Source organism: Scyliorhinus torazame, chromosome 2 (genome assembly GCF_047496885.1).
Source record: "Scyliorhinus torazame isolate Kashiwa2021f chromosome 2, sScyTor2.1, whole genome shotgun sequence".
Lineage (NCBI taxonomy): Eukaryota > Metazoa > Chordata > Chondrichthyes > Carcharhiniformes > Scyliorhinidae > Scyliorhinus > Scyliorhinus torazame.
Window position 1 is genome coordinate 258,255,782 of NC_092708.1, and position 16,779 is coordinate 258,272,560.

Here is a 16,779-nt window from a genome sequence, read left to right on the forward strand (position 1 = left end):
GCGTAGTGCTGCAATCCAGACATCCAGCCCTGACCCGGTGTAGTGCTGCAATCCAGCCCTGACTCGGTGTTTTGCTGCAATCCAGCCCTGACTCGGTGTTTTGCTGCAATCCAGCCCTGACTCGGCGTAGTGCTGCAATCCAGACATCCAGCCCTGACTCGGTGTCGTGCTGCAATCCAGCATCCAGCCCTGACTCGGTGTAGTGCTGCAATCCAGTATCCAGCACTGACCCGGTGTAGTGCTGCAATCCAGACATCCAGCCCTGACTCGGTGTAGTGCTGCAATCCAGCATCCAGCCCTGACTCGGTGTAGTGCTGCAATCCAGCATCCAGCCCTGACTCGGTGTTTTGCTGCAATCCAGCCCTGACTCGGCGTAGTGCTGCAATCCAGACATCCAGCCCTGACCCGGTGTAGTGCTGCAATCCAGCATCCAGCCCTGACTCGGTGTTTTGCTGCAATCCAGCCCTGACTCGGCGTAGTGCTGCAATCCAGACATCCAGCCCTGACCCGGTGTAGTGCTGCAATCCAGACATCCAGCCGTGACTCGGTGTAGTGCTGCAATCCAGCATCCAGCACTGACCCGGTGTAGTGCTGCAATCCAGACATCCAGGCCTGACTCTGTGTAGTGCTGCAATCCAGACATCCAGCCCTGACTCGGTGTAGTGCTGCAATCCAGCATCCAGCCCTGACCCGGTGTAGTGCTGCAATCCAGACATCCAGCCGTGACTCGGTGTAGTGCTGCAATCCAGCATCCAGCACTGACCCGGTGTAGTGCTGCAATCCAGACATCCAGCCCTGACTCGGTGTAGTGCTGCAATCCAGCATCCAGCCCTGACTCGGTGTAGTGCTGCAATCCAGCATCCAGCCCTGACTCGGTGGAGTGCTGCAATCCAGCATCCAGCCCTGACCCGGTGTAGTGCTGCAATCCAGCATCCAGCCCTGACTCGGTGTAGTGCTGCAATCCAGACATCCAGCCCTGACCCGGTGTAGTGCTGCAATCCAGCATCCAGCCCTGACCCGGTGTAGTGCTGCAATCCAGCATCCAGCCCTGACCCGGTGTAGTGCTGCAATCCAGCATCCAGCCCTGACTCGGTGTAGTGCTGCAATCCAGCATCCAGCCCTGACTCGGTGTAGTGCTGCAATCCAGCATCCAGCCCTGACTCGGTGTAGTGCTGCAATCCAGCATCCAGCCCTGACCCGGTGTAGTGCTGCAATCCAGCATCCAGCCCTGACTCGGTGGAGTGCTGCAATCCAGCATCCAGCCCTGACCCGGTGTAGTGCTGCAATCCAGCATCCAGCCCTGACTCTGTGTAGTGCTGCAATCCAGCATCCAGCCCTGACCCGGTGTAGTGCTGCAATCCAGACATCCGGCCCTGACTCGGTGTAGTGCTGCAATCCAGAGATCCAGCCCTGACTCGGTGTAGTGCTGCAATCCAGACATCCAGCCCTGACTCGGTGTCGTGCTGCAATCCAGCATCCAGCCCTGACTCGGCGTAGTGCTGCAATCCAGACATCCAGCCCTGACCCGGTGTAGTGCTGCAATCCAGACATCCGGCCCTGACTCTGTGTAGTGCTGCAATCCATCATCCAGCCCTGACCCGGTGTAGTGCTGCAAACCAGACATCAAGCCCTGACTCGGTGTAGTGCTGCAATCCAGCATCCAGCCCTGACCCGGTGTAGTGCTGCAATCCAGACATCCAGCCCTGACCCGGTGTAGTGCTGCAATCCAGCATCCAGCCCTGACCCGGTGTAGTGCTGCAATCCAGCATCCAGACCTGACTCGGTGTAGTGCTGCAATCCAGACATCCAGCCCTGACTCGGTGTAGTGCTGCAATCCAGACATCCAGCCCTGACCCGGTGTAATGCTGCAATCCAGCATCCAGACCCTGACCCGGTGTAGTGCTGCAATCCATCATCCAGACCTGACCCGGTGTAGTGCTGCAATCCAGCATCCAGCCCTGACCCGGTGTAGTGCTGCAATCCAGCATCCAGCCCTGACTCGGTGTAGTGCTGCAATCCAGCATCCAGCCCTGACTCGGTGTAGTGCTGCAATCCAGCATCCAGCCCTGACTCGGTGTAGTGCTGCAATCCAGCATCCAGCCCTGACTCGGTGTAGTGCTGCAATCCAGCATCCAGCCCTGACTCGGTGTAGTGCTGCAATCCAGCATCCAGCCCTGACCCGGTGTAGTGCTGCAATCCAGCATCCAGCCCTGACTCGGTGTAGTGCTGCAATCCAGCATCCAGCCCTGACTCGGTGTAGTGCTGCAATCCAGCATCCAGCCCTGACCCGGTGTAGTGCTGCAATCCAGCATCCAGCCCTGACCCGGTGTAGTGCTGCAATCCAGCATCCAGCCCTGACCCGGTGTAGTGCTGCAATCCAGCATCCAGCCCTGACCCGGTGTAGTGCTGCAATCCAGCATCCAGCCCTGACTCGGTGTAGTGCTGCAATCCAGCATCCAGCCCTGACCCGGTGTAGTGCTGTAATCCTGACATCCAGCCCTGACCCGGTGTAGTGCTGCAATCCAGCATCCAGCCCTGACCCGGTGTAGTGCTGCAATCCAGCATCCAGCCCTGACCCGGTGTAGTGCTGTAATCCTGACATCCAGCCCTGACCCGGTGTAGTGCTGCAATCCAGACATCCAGCCCTGACCCGGTGTAGTGCTGCAATCCAGACATCCAGCACTGACCCGGTGTAGTGCTGCAATCCAGACATCCAGCACTGACCCGGTGTAGTGCTGCAATCCAGCATCCAGCCCTGACCCGGTGTAGTGCTGCAATCCAGCATCCAGCCCTGACCCGGTGTAGTGCTGCAATCCAGCATCCAGCCCTGACCCGGTGTAGTGCTGCAATCTTTTAGAAGAGACTTTCAGCCAAGGTGCCATCTGACATTGGCCAATTGCCAGATTAGAAGTATGCCCTCAATTTCCAGGACCTCAGAGGAAACAGCACTTCACAACCAATTAATCACCTTTGAACTATAAGCATGGTCGTAATGTGTGAAATTTGATAGTCAATTTGTGCATAGCAAGCTCCCACAAACAGCAATGTGGTAAATGAGCGGATGACATGGTTTTGTCATGTTGATTGAAGGATAGGTATTGGCCAGGCCAAAGTGGAGGAATGTACAGTTTGAGTTGCATATGAAACGGTGAATGGCAGGAACAATGTGCCCTGGGAGGTGGATTAAACCGACAGGTTTAAGAGGAACCGGAAGATGATTTTCCAGGTAGCACCCTTGAAGGGCATGAAAGCTAGAATGGGAATTTTTCTTTTGCATTTTGGGACCACCTAGGTAGACCAAGGATTTCTTCCGCCACTTCACAATCTCATGTTACCACGCGTCAGTCAGTGCACTGGAGCATCTTGTTCTAAGTTAGCCAAACAAGAATATGAAGGATAAAAAGTGTTGCCACTTTTTCACATTTTAATTCTTTCTGCTTCCAAATTTCGTGAAGGCAGAGTCTCTGTACCTTGAATCTTGGCGTGCAGGGTTTGAATCTGCTCAGCTTGCTTCCGGGTGGTTACTTTGAGATGATGGTTTTCGAATTCCAGCTTTAAAAAGCAAAATCAAAACAAAGTAAGGGATTTGCATTTAGACAGCACCTTTCTTTCACCTTCTTCAAGCAACCTCTGTGCGAATCATAAAAGTGGGCAGGCCAGGAAGGTCTGAAATGGCGGGCTGCATTTCTCCACCCTGGGTTTCTTTTCCCGATGCCCAGGAGCATTTTTTGGTTCGCGATCCTGATCACTGAAGCAGCTGTACCGCTGGCGCAATTTGCCGGGATACATCAGGTTGAGAGGGCGCTTGCTGGGTGGGCATCCAATAGCGGGGGGGGGGGGGGGGGGGGGGGGGGATGGTAGGCGGGTTTAGGGTGATTCAGGGTGCGTGAATTAAAGAGTAGATGGTGATCTTCGCTGCATCGGCAGAGAGGGCGCTGCCGAGGTCAATGGAAGGAGGGAGGGCAGAGCGGAACAGGTGAGCAAAACAGCTGGAGGGGAGACTAAGTCACCTCTTCACCGGAATGCAACGCCTGGCAGCAGGTGTTCAGAAGATCATTCAGCCGTAAGCCTCTGCCTCAGGCCTGAGATGACCTCAGGCCTGCCCATTTGCCCCTACAATGTGTGGGGGTGGGGGGACGGGGAACGGGTGTGGTTTCATGTTATATTCAAGGCACTCCCATCCCCTGCTCGTGCACTCACCTCCTGTGAGTTCACGATTGTCAGGCTCTACGGGGTAGCCCCTGAACTCTACAATAGAATTTCATTGCTGTCAGAAAATGAATTGCTTCTTTAACAACTTGAACGGGCTTCCGCCTCTACTGAGCGGGTCACCATAGTGCACAGAAACATGTTAGGCGGGAGAAGGCAAGAATACGTTGGCATTCTTGCCCAACACCACCTTTTCTGATTTTCCTTGCCTCCAATTCCTCCCCCCTTCCAAAAGCCCACCCCCCTGTAGTTTCTATTGTAATTTAGGTAAAGTAATCTTGGAATAAGTTGTGTAATACACAAAGACACAATGGAAACTGGTAATTGGATCCCTCGCTGAATGACACCATCTTGTGAAGCTGTATTACCCACAGTACCTGTGACTAATCTCACTTCCTCACTCCCATCTGACAACCTTCGATCCATCCTAGTCTGAAAGGCCGCACGATAAAAATGTATTTTCTGAGGCGAGAAAAATGGGGCTTACAGTCTGGTGTTCAATCCATTTCATTGTGAGTAATACTTTCCCAAAGCAGCATTAGCACAAATCTATTCCTTTTGGTTCAGACGAATGGGAATGCAATGGGGGCAGCACGGTGGTGCAGTGGATTAGCCCTGCTGCCTCACGGCACCGAGGTCCCAGGTTCGATCCCGGCTCTGGGTCACTGTCCGTGTGGAGTTTGCACATTCTCCCTGTCTCTGTGTGGGTTTCGCCCCCACAACCCAAAGATGTGCAGGCTAGGTGGATTGGCCACGCTAAATTGCTCCTTAATTCGAAAAAATTAATTGGGTACTCTAATGTTACACAAAAAAAGAATGGGAATGCAATTGAAAACAGAAGGATAAACTAAGGGACCAAATATTCCTCTTGGCTGAGGAAAAGCTGGCCTGCCCACTTTTATGATTCGCACAGCCGGCCAGTTAGAAGCATCCCTTGATTGTCCCACATGGGCCGGGATTCTCCGAGGCTCCGGGCCGCAATCACGCTCGGCGCGTGGGTGGAGAACGCCGCTCCTGCGATTCTCCGGGGACCGGAGAATCGGCGCCAATCGCACATGCGCGGTTGACATGGCGCCAGTCGGGGGCCATTGAAAGATTCTCCGCCAGCAACTGCCCGAGTTCCCGCTGGCGTGGTTCACTCATGGTTCCACCCGACGGGAGCTCGGAGTGGCAGCTGCAGACTCAGTTGGCAGCCACCCTGGTGGGGGGCGGGGGTTCCGTCACCAGGGGGGAGGGGCCTCCAGGACGGCCAGGTTCGCGATCGGGGGCCACCGATTGGCGGATGCCGCAATCTCGGAGGGGGCCTATATTATCAGGGCCGGCCCCGATAATATATCAGGCCAGCCATGTTGTGCGGGGCCGCCGCACGCGACTGTCGCACGCATGCACGGACCTGCAGCCAGAAGTGCAGGGCCCCATTCTGGCAGCCGGAGCTGTGAGGAGCACTCTGGGGCCCTGCTAGCCCCCTACAAAACGGAGAATCACTCTGGACTTTCTCCAGGAAGGTCCAGGGTGATTCGCGCCCAATTTCACATGGGTGTCGGATCATAGCCCCATTATCAGAGAATTTCGACCCCCCTACCCAGCGTCATGCCAGACCATATCCCTTCAGATTGCCTATGCTACCTCTACGCTCCCATGTGTTTTTCATAACCACTCAGATTCCCCTGTACCAACTCTTTGCCCCTACATATTCTCCTTGCCTCCTCAGTTTCCTCCATATTATTGATACAGAGAAACAAATAGCATTCTGGAATATGAAAACAAAATCTTGTAATACTTGTAATTCTATTAATTTATTAAAACTACATGAAAGGGACAATCGCTTATTACAACCTCTTGAAATGCCATTCATTCTCAGATGAATGGAACATCTACTGTGCTGAAATCCATTAGCACCTGAAACTCAGCCGAACATTGGTAACGGACATAGCTGCCCAAATAATAGACTGCTCCCTGGGACAGAAAGAACAGGTGCTCATTTCAATCACTGTAGGGAAGCAGATGGTGAGATTTTTTTCCAAGTGTAAATGCCATGCTTTTTTTAACAATCAGCCAGACCCATTCAAACCACAGTAGGAAAGGTGACAGCACAGGCTGACAGGACATTGATCATTTTTGACTGTATTATGATGCGCTTTCTTCATTAGAAAAGCACTGTAATACATGCAAACAAATACACAAAGATCAATATAAGCCTCAACTTACCTGGGATCCTAATGATGAATCACTGCATTAAAAACACATCCATGTCACACTTCGCAACTTAAAGCGACATTTGAAGTTGTGATAGTCCAGACACCTCAGCGGGTTTTCCATTTTCTTCACCAATCTCAAAACTGCCATGCATTTACTGGGTGTGCAAAACACTAGATGAAAATGGTGAGCAGGTGGAAATCTGATTTTAACCCCCCATTTAAAATGGGGAACCCGACCTCAGTGGTAGCGGGTGTGCCTTTAGCACGCTAGGCCCTCCCAACTCACAAAAAACCCCAGAAGAAAACGGTGCGGAGTTTGAGTACGGAGGAAAGTCGGATTTCCTCCAACTAAAAATTAAACGTGGCCACTCGAGCACCGAAATGCACCCCCGAGCCGTGTCAAAAACTCAGCCCCAGGTGTTCGATAAAGTACCACACAAAAGTGATGTGCATGGATTACAGGGTCAATGGTAAGCATGAATATGAATTTGGGATAAGCAGAGAAGAGATTGTTGAACAGTTGAAAGCTCAAAATGGTAAACAGATGAGCTCCCCCCCACCCCCGCGCCCCCCCAACACCGCCTCCCAACCAAAGGGGATAAATAATATGCAGTCCTGAGCTTCTCCACTTCCTCCAACTTAGTCAGGTTGAGTTGGTCTGTACTGAGGAGAGGGGTGCAGGGCCCATGGAGACAACCAAAGGACGCGGAGTTGGGGAGCGAGAAACAAAGTGAAAAGCAATTGGCAATCCCGCCCTTCTCATCATCCAGTGACCCCGATTGGAATTATTCCGGGATAGCAGGGTTAAATGATGAGGACAGATTGCATGGGCTCAGCCTGTCTTCCCCAAGTATGGAAGATTAAGGGGCGAGTTACTGGAGGTATTGAAGATGATTTAAGAAATTTATAGGGTAGATAACGAGGGTAGGATTTTCCCATCCCCACCACAGCGGCTTTTGCTGTGGCGAAGGCGGCCTGCCATGATCCTGCCACGGTGGAAGGATCTTCCGGTCCCGCCGGAAACGGGTTTTCCCAGTGCTGAGGAACCCAGGGCAAGGGGTCGCCATAGGCAGGACCGTGAAAATGCCATCAGTGGGAAAGTCCCGCCCAGTGTAACTATTTCCTCTGGTGAGCAGAGTCCAGGACAAGGGGACAGGACCTTAAAATTATAGCTAGGCCGTTGAGGGCGACTGTCCACACACAAAGAGAATTCTGGAACACTGCAGAGGGATAATATAAACAAAGAGCAGGACTTTCTTCCAAATGGTTAAGTCCAGGCTCGGTGTTTAATAATATTTTGACATCGTGGCCCAGGAATGCACGTTACTCATCTCATGATAACAGCGGGTTAGAGGTCAAGGAATGTGCCGAGATTCCGGAATGATGATGTATTGCCTGGATGCAGCACCAGGTGCGAGCGCATGAAGGAGTGAATTCAAACTCTGGTCTTCAGCAAGTTAGCCACTTTCAGCATGCCATAACTATCCGAGGTGGCGGAGGGAAGATGGGGAGAACATGACAGGGTTCCTCCCTCTAGTCGCTAGCGAGACTTTTGCGCGGAGAGACATGTGAGTCTAGATCAGATGAATGCAACATTCCCTTCCTACCAATAGGATAAAGCCTTTTGGTGAGGAGCAGGGAAAGTGAAAATGACTCTTCTCTCCATGCACTGAATTTGTTATTTTCTTTCAATTCTCCTCTCTGTTTTTCCCCCATTCATTCAAGGGCTCCGGAGTCTACGCCAGCATGTAATATACCACAGCCTGGCCCTAATTGTCCTCGAAAAGGTGGTGCGGAGTGGCCTTCTTGAACCACTGCAGTCCATCTGGTGCAGGTACACCCACTGCGCTGTTCGGAAGGGAGTTCAGGACTTTGACCCAGCGAAGGTGAAGGAATGCCGATATATTTCCAAATCTGGCGGTGTTCTCAGGTATCTGTGCCAAGTCTTATCAACAGGGAAAAAAGACTGGTCACTCTCATCGAATTGTTCCTCGCCGGCCAGGTTTGTTCATAAGGAGCACACACTGTGGTCCCAAATCGTGGGTATGGGAGGAAAGGGAGGATTCTTGAAAGAAGGAAAAATTGGAACTGATCTGTATTTCATATGGATTTAAATGCACTATGCACGGTAGCATAGTGGTTAGCACAATTGATTCACAGCTCCAGGGTCCCAGGTTCGATTCCCGGCTTGGGTCACTGGCCGTGCGGAGTCTGAACGTTCTCCCCGTGTGTGCGTGGGTTTCCTCCTGGTGCTCCGGTTTCCTCCCACAGTCCAAAGATGTGCAGGTTAGGTGGATTGGCCATGCTAAATTGCCCTTAGTCCAAAATTGCCTTTAGTGTTGGGTGGGGTTACTGGGTTATGGGGATAGGGTGGGGGTGTGGGCTTGGGTAGGGTGCTCTTTCCAAGAGCTGGTGCAGACTCGATGGGCCGAATGGCCTCCTTCTGCACTGTAAATTATATCATTCTATAATTCTTATATGTTGCACTCACCCTGAAGTCTGTGGTGAACTATGGCACACCGCTCATTAGCAATTGGGCTTGACGCCAATGTAAATTCCTGCTGGCGTGATGCAAGATTGAAAGACCTGACAGGATGCCAGTGGGAAGCTGTTTTAATGAGCATCCATAAAATGCAAATGAAGGCAAATGGCGTTTGTGCCACTGGCCTGCCATCGGGGGAATTGCAACGGGATTTTATGTTGCCGGGTTTCCGACTTTTCAGCTCCCACCAGATTCACTGTGCCCGCCTGCCATCAAACCCGCCATGGGCAGGATGGAAGAATTCCGGCCGACGTTGCAAAGCCGCCTCAAGGTTAAACCACAAACTAAAACTCAGGACTTACTTCTCTTAACTTGAATGTCACCCACTCTTTGATTCTGGCTGCCTTCTCCTCAATCACCTTTGCTTCCTGGGTTCTTAACTGGTTCTGAGAAATGTAATTAAGGTAATTAAAATCATTTTCAAATCTTGTGCAGGAATAAAGTTCCAAATTTAAAAATTAACATAAACCAGTAATGCAGGACAAAACATAAAGAAGGTGAGATGGAACGAGGACTTTGCAAGGTTGGATACAAATACACAGGTTCTAGGCCTCTCAAGGTAAAATAATAAACAGCCATTCCACACAATGGCCGGATTCCCCCCCCCCCCCCCCCCCCAACCCCCCACCGTGGCATGTTCCCCAGCAGCAGAGGGCACGCAAAACCCCGTAGAAGAGGTTGGCACTTTGCTGCATTACTGGGGGAGTGCTGCACTGCCGGAGATGCTGCAGTTTGGGTGAGCCTATGCTGCCCTCTCAGTCGTCTCATGGATTACTCTGAAGAACAGCAGGTGACTTCTCCCCAGTGTTTTGCTCAATATTTATTCCCTCAACCAACATCACAAAATCAGATTATTTGGTTACTATTACAGGGTTCAGGGTGCTTGTTGTGCACAAATTTCCTGCTACGTTGTAATGGCTACCTCACATCAAACACTTTAATCCTTATGTCCATTGTATATGTAAATAATCTGAGGGCCAGTTCCTGTCCATGCTTTTGCCTCCATTTTGTTTTCAGACTAAAATGTAATGACTGGATACACACCATGAGTTAATTACAGCCACCTGTTGAGGTCAGCATCACTGGTAATCAAATCTGGGATCTTCCTTTTATATACAGATATATAATCCCTTCCACACCTCTCAAACCCATGATTTTATTTTTAAATTCATGTTGCGGGATGTGTGCTTCACTGGGCCAGCATTTGTTGTCCATCCCGAGTTGCCCTCGAGACCGTGGTGATAAGCTGCCTTCGTGAACCATTGCAGTCCGTGTGGTGTAGGTACATCCACTACGCTATTAGAGAGGGAGTTCCAGGATTTTGACCCAGTGACAGTGAAGGAACAGCAATATATTTCCAAGTCAGGATGGTGACTGGCTTGGAGGGGAATTTCCAGGTGGTGGTGTTCCCAAGTATCTGCTGTCCTTGTCCTTCTAGATGGTAGTGGTCATGGGTTTGGAAGGTGCTGTCAAAGGAGCCTAGGTGGGTTCCTACAGGACATCTTGTAGATAGTACACACGGCTGCCACTGTTCGTCGGTGGTAGAGGAAGTGAATGTTTTTGCATGGGATGCCAATCAACCTGGTTGCTTTGTCCTGGATGGTGTTGAGCTTCTTGAGTGTTATTGAAGCTGCACTCATCCAGGCAAGTGGAGAGTATTCCATTACACTTCTGACTTGTACCTTATAGGTGGCAACAGGATTTGGGGAGTCAGGAGGTGAGTTACTCGCCGCAGGATTCCTAGTCTCTAACCAGCTCTTACAGCTGCAGTATTTATATGGCTAGCCCAGTTCAGTTTCTGGTCAATTGTAACCCCCAGGATATTGATCGTGAGAGACTCAACGATGGTAATACCATTGAATGACCTCCACCACCTCGAAGGACAAGGGAAGCAGGTGCATGGGAACACCACCACCCGCAAGTTCCACTCCAAGTTATGCACCATCCTTTCTTGGAACCATACTGCCATTCCTTCACCATCGCTGGGTTAAGATCCTGGAACTATCCCCTAACAGCACTGTGGGTGTACCTTCACCACATGGACTGCAACATTTCACAAAGAAGGTCCATCATGCCTTCTCAAGGGCAATTAGGGGTGGGCGACAAAAGCCAACCTTACAGTGACACCCATATCCTGAGAACGTATTGAAAACTATATTGGGTTATAACCACATAGGGTTTCAGTGATTCCCTCGAGACTTGCCCTCTATCATCAATGTAAGGGAAGAAAAGCAAAAATTAAAATATTTTTCACTGTCTTGCCTGGTTTTCGAATAACCTGAAGATTTATGATTGCAATTGTGATACTCGGTTCCAAACACAAACTGTTTTGTTGAGGTACCTGTTTGTCCAATTGTTGTTCCAGCCTCTGAATCACATCGTCCTTTTCTTGCAATGTATTGGTTACTTCTTGGTACCTCTTGAATAAACTGTTCTCTGATTCGCAGGTCTGGACATTCGCCACTTTCAATTTCTCCCTCATTGCCTGCACCTGAAGAGGGTTAAAAGGAAAACAATTGTTGAGTAGAAACATTTTACAGGAAAGGCACTGTTGTTGCTAATAGAATGAATGAATGGACACTGCTAGCTGAAGCTAGGGATGACAAGGATATGCTGTGACCTTCGGGCCACTTATGATTAAGTCATTAGAACCCTTGTATACAGTGATGGGGAGGAAAGAATGCATACTCAATTTAATTTATTCTCACTGGTGGCTTCTCTCGCCTTGGTGGACCTGAGTCACCTTCTCCCAGTGCCATGTGGCTGAGTGGCGGAGTGGCTGAGCTGGCACTCACTGGCTTGGCCAATTCCTTCCCTTGCCTATAAGGTGCCAGGCTTGGCTCAATGGTAGTACTTATATTTTGACGTTCAGTCACTGTTGTGAAGTAGGAGTGTGCAAGCCAATTACAACATAGGAAGATTCACACAAACTGCAATGGTATAATGGCCAGCTAATATTTCTGGGATGGCACCTCAAGAGGGCAGCACTCCCTCAGTTCGACACCTCTGACAGGGCAGCACTCCATCAGTTCGACACCTCCGACAGGGCAGCACTCCCTCAGTTCGACACCTCCGACAGAGTAGCACTCCCTCAGTTCAACACCTCCGACAGGGCAGCACTCCCTCAGTTCGACACCTCCGACAGGGCAGCACTCCCTCAGTTCGACACCTCCGACAGGGCAGCACTCCCTCAATTCCACACCTACGACAGGGCAGCACTCCCTCAGTTCCACACCTCCGACAGGGCAACACTCCCTCGGTTCTACACCTCCGACAGGGCAGCACTCCCTCAGTTCGACACCTCCGACAGGGCAGCACTCCCTCAGTTCGACACCTCCGACAGGGCAGCACTCCCTCAATTCCACACCTACGACAGGGCAGCACTCCCTCAGTTCCACCTCCGAAAGGGCAACACTCCCTCAGTTCGACACCTCCGACAGAGTAGCACTCCTTCAGTTCAACACCTCCGACAGGGCAGCACTCCCTCAGTTCCACACCTCTGACAGGGCAACACTCCCTCGGTTCTACACCTCCGACAGGGCAGCACTCCCTCGGTTCGACACCACGACAGAGCAGCACTCCCTCAGTTCCACCTCCGAAAGGGCAACACTCCCTCAGTTCTACACCTCCGACAGGGCAGCACTCCCTCGGTTCGACACCACGACAGAGCAGCACTCCCTCAGTTCCACCTCCGAAAGGGCAGCACTCCCTCAATTCCACACCTACGACAGGGCAGCACTCCCTCAGTTCCACACCTCCGACAGGGCAGCACTCCCTCAATTCCACACCTACGACAGGGCAGCACTCCCTCAGTTCCACACCTCCGACAGGGCAACACTCCCTCGGTTCTACATCTCCGACAGGGCAGCACTCCCTCAGTTCTACACCTCCGACAGGGCAGCACTTCCTCGGTTCTACATCTCCGACAGGGCAACACTCCCTCGGTTCTACACCTCCGACAGGGCAGCACTCCCTCGGTTCGACACCACGACAGAGCAGCACTCCCTCAGTTCCACCTCCGAAGGGGCAACACTCCCTCAGTTCGACACCTCCGACAGGGCAGCACTCCCTCAATTCCACACCTCCGACAGGGCAGCACTCCCTCAGTTCCACACCTCCGACAGGGCAACACTCCCTCGGTTCTACATCTCCGACAGGGCAGCACTCCCTCGGTTCTACATCTCCGACAGGGCAACACTCCCTCGGTTCTACACCTCCGACAGGGCAGCACTCCCTCGGTTCGACACCACGACAGAGCAGCACTCCCTCAGTTCCACCTCCGAAAGGGCAGCACTCCCTCAGTTCCACACCTCCGACAGGGCAGCACTCCCTCAATTCCACACCTACGACAGGGCAGCACTCCCTCAGTTCCACACCTCCGACAGGGCAGCACTCCCTCAATTCCACACCTCCGACAGGGCAACACTCCCTCGGTTCTACACCTCCGACAGGGCAGCACTCCCTCGGTTCTACACCTCTGACGGGGCAACACTCCCTCGGTTCTACACCTCTGACAGGGCAACACTCCCTCGGTTCTACACCTCTGACGGGGCAACACTCCCTCGGTTCTACACCTCTGACAGGGCAACACTCCCTCGGTTCTACATCTCCGACAGGGCAACACTCCCTCGGTTCTACACCTCTGACAGGGCAACACTCCCTCGGTTCTACACCTCTGACGGGGCAGCACTCCCTCAGTTCGAAACCTCCGACAGGGCAGCACATCCTCAGTTTGACACCTCCGACAGGGCGGCACTCCCTCAATTCTACACCTCCAATAGGCCAACACTCCCTCAGTTTCACATCTCCGAAAGGGCAGCACTCCCTCATTACTACACTTCAGACAGGCCAGCACTCCCTCAATTCTACACCTCTGACAGGGCAGCACTCCCTCAGTTCTACACTTCAGACAGGCCAGCACTCCCTCAATTCTACACCTCTGACAGGGCAGCACTCCCTCAGTTCTACACCTCTGACAGGGCAGCACTCCCTCAATTCTACACCTCTGACAGGGCAGCACTCCCTCAGTTCTACACCTCTGACAGGGCAGCACTCCCTCAATTCTACACCTCCGACAGAGCAGCACTCCCTCAGTTCTACACCTCTGACAGGGCAGCACTCCCTCAGTTCTACACCTCTGACAGGGCAGCACTCCCTCAATTCTACACCTCTGACAGGGCAGCACTCCCTCAGTTCTACACTTCAGACAGGCCAGCACTCCCTCAGTTCTACACCTCTGACAGAGCAGCACTCCCTCAGTTCTACACCTCTGACAGGGCAGCGCCCCCTCAGTTTTACACCTCTGACAGGGCAGCGCCCCCTCAGTTCTACCCCTCCAGCGAAAGTTTATTCTGGTGAGCTCCCTGCGATTTATCCTTCGTGTCTAATGGGGCGATTCATTTCCACATTCCGATGTTCCATTGATAAGCATATCTTAAAGGGGAGCACGGTGACGCAGTGGTTAGCATTGCTGCCTCACGGAGCCGAGGTCCCAGGTTCGATCCAGGCTCTGGGTCACTGTCCGCGTGGAGTTTGCACATTCTCCCCGTGTTTGCATGGGTATCTCCCCTACAACCCAAAGATGTGCAAGGTAGGTGGATTGGCCACGCTAAATTGCCCCTTAATTGGAAAAATGAATTGGTGCAGAATTCTGTACCAGCAGCTGGGGGGAGGGGTCAACCTTCTCTCAGTTCTGTTGGAGACATAAACAGAGAGCTGATGTTACATAGAATTGACAGCACAGATGCAGGCCGTTCACGGGTGTATGCTGATGAATATTCTTCCCAAGAGCTTCCTCCCTTTAGTACATCTAACCCCATCAGCATATCCTTCTATTAGGTTCCCTCTTGAATGTACCTGGATTCCTCTTGAAACAAACAATGCTATTTACCTCAACTATTCCATATTCTAGCTACTGTTTGGATAAAGGTGTTTCTCATGTGTAGTTTATGGGAGTTGCTAGTGGATATCTTACATTTAAGGCCTGTAATTTTGGACAAACGCATGTAAAAACATTTTTCTCCACATCTCCCCTCATCAAATCCCTCCATAATTGTAAAGACTTTTATTAGGTCGCCACTCAGCCTTTTCTTTTTTTAGACAAAAGAGCCCAGCCTTTCATTCCTTCCCGATGATTATAGTGTTACGGGTAAAGGATTGGACAGAAGGAAGAAGCTGAGGAAATGACCACCCAAGACTTTGTTTAATGTCTGCTCTTAAAGTCGGCTAAACAAAGCTTGCGTTGGGCTGTAACTTGAAGCCATCCATTCTCCACACAAGGTCACAGTCCAAAGTACCCCTATAGCTCCCACACACACAAAAAAAACAGTGGAGGCTAAATCTGTTTTGCAGACGGTAACAGATCAAACTTCGGAGGCCCTCACTGGTGTTGACACAACACAACTCTGTGACCGAATGCTCACAAAGGAGACAGTTATTGACACTCAGGCACAGAGTGTGGGAAAGCTAACCCTCCCAACACCCCACTCATAACCTTCCGCCTTGACATGCACTCAGTCTTAATAATGGGCCTCTGCTTCCTGGTAATTGAGTAAAGTGCCAACCTTGACAACACAAGAGAGGGCTAATCGTCTGAATTCTTTTGACAATCTGTCCATATGGCTAATGACGGGCCTAAATCCTTTGAAGTTTCACCTGGAAGCCTTGGGGTGAAGCCTCGATTGCTGCATGGTTTTAACTGTCACGCTGCTGGTCTAAAGCCGAGACTTTTCTGATGACTGGAGAATGAACTGTGAGGAAACATACTGGACCATCGCTATTTAATGGTGACTTAGTCAAATGTGAACATGGAGAAGCCGGATTGGAAGTCTGAAAATCCCAATCTGTATAATAATAATTTTTATTGTCACAAGTCGGCTTAAATTAACACTGTAATGAAGCTACTGTGAAAAGTCCCGAGTCGCCACATCCCGGCGCCTGTTCGAGGACACAGAGGGAGAATTCAGAATGTCCAAATTACCTACAGACAACTTTCCCTCAGTCTAGCTGCTATTGACTTCACTGGGAATCAGAATCCAGATTGCAGGGAGAAGTTACTTTAAATTGTGAGCTGAGTTTGAATTAAGGGTTTCAACTCTGACTCAACATCTTCCTGGAGATTTTGCAACAGGGAGGAGACATGGGTCCAATTTCGGGGGGGTGGGTGGGGGGGTTGCTGTCACGGTGGCACAGAACTGCTGCCTCACAGCACCAGGGACCCAGGTTCAATTCCGATCTTGGGTGGCTGTGTGGAGTTTGTACGTTCTCCCCGTGTCTGCATGGGTTTCCTCTGGGTGTCCAAAGATCTGCAGGTTAGGTGGATTGGCCACGCTAAATTACCCTTTTGTGTCCAACGGTTAGGTGGGGTTACAGGAGTTGGGCGTAGGGAGTATGCCAAGGAGAGTGCTCTTTCAGAGGGCCAGTGTGGACTCGATGGGCCAAATGGCCTCCTTCTGCACTGCAGGGATCCTGTGGTTTTACGGCAGAAACCTTCTGATAAGGACGTTTAATAAAGCACATTTTTGAAACAGAAAGAGAAGAAACACAAAGACAGCGAAGAAACCAAACCCTGCCTAAGAACCATCAGGAGACAAAGACATTGGGTTGGCCTTCACTCCTCCATTTGAGGAAATGAGCCAGGGCTTTCATTATAGGGCTTTGTAATAACCTAAGCTGGAGGGAACAAGACAAATTAGACAAGCATCCATGGTGAATCAATTTTCTGAAACCTCAAGATTTCAACGGATCAGTAAAATCAGGGGCGAGATTCTCCGACCCCCCGCCGGGTCGGAGAATCGCCGGGGGCTGGCGTGAATCCCGCCCCCGCCGGTT

The 16,779-nt window shown here is 51.3% G+C and overlaps 1 protein-coding gene across 3 annotated transcripts in view; it reads right to left on the reverse strand.

Moving 5' to 3' along the window:
• Positions 1-16,779, reverse strand: part of plekhh1 (pleckstrin homology domain containing, family H (with MyTH4 domain) member 1) — a 285,350-nt gene that overhangs the window by 144,995 nt on the left and 123,576 nt on the right. For all 3 annotated transcript variants that reach the window (XR_011937303.1, XM_072486189.1, XM_072486190.1), the window contains 3 exons: positions 11,291-11,440; positions 9,252-9,335; positions 3,471-3,552 (listed from right to left, as the gene is read on the reverse strand). Coding sequence is in view for 2 of the 3 variants with exons in the window: in XM_072486189.1 (XP_072342290.1) it covers positions 3,471-3,552; positions 9,252-9,335; positions 11,291-11,440 (316 nt within the window). In the remaining variant the exon portion in view is untranslated. The remainder of the gene's footprint in view (positions 1-3,470; positions 3,553-9,251; positions 9,336-11,290; positions 11,441-16,779) is intronic.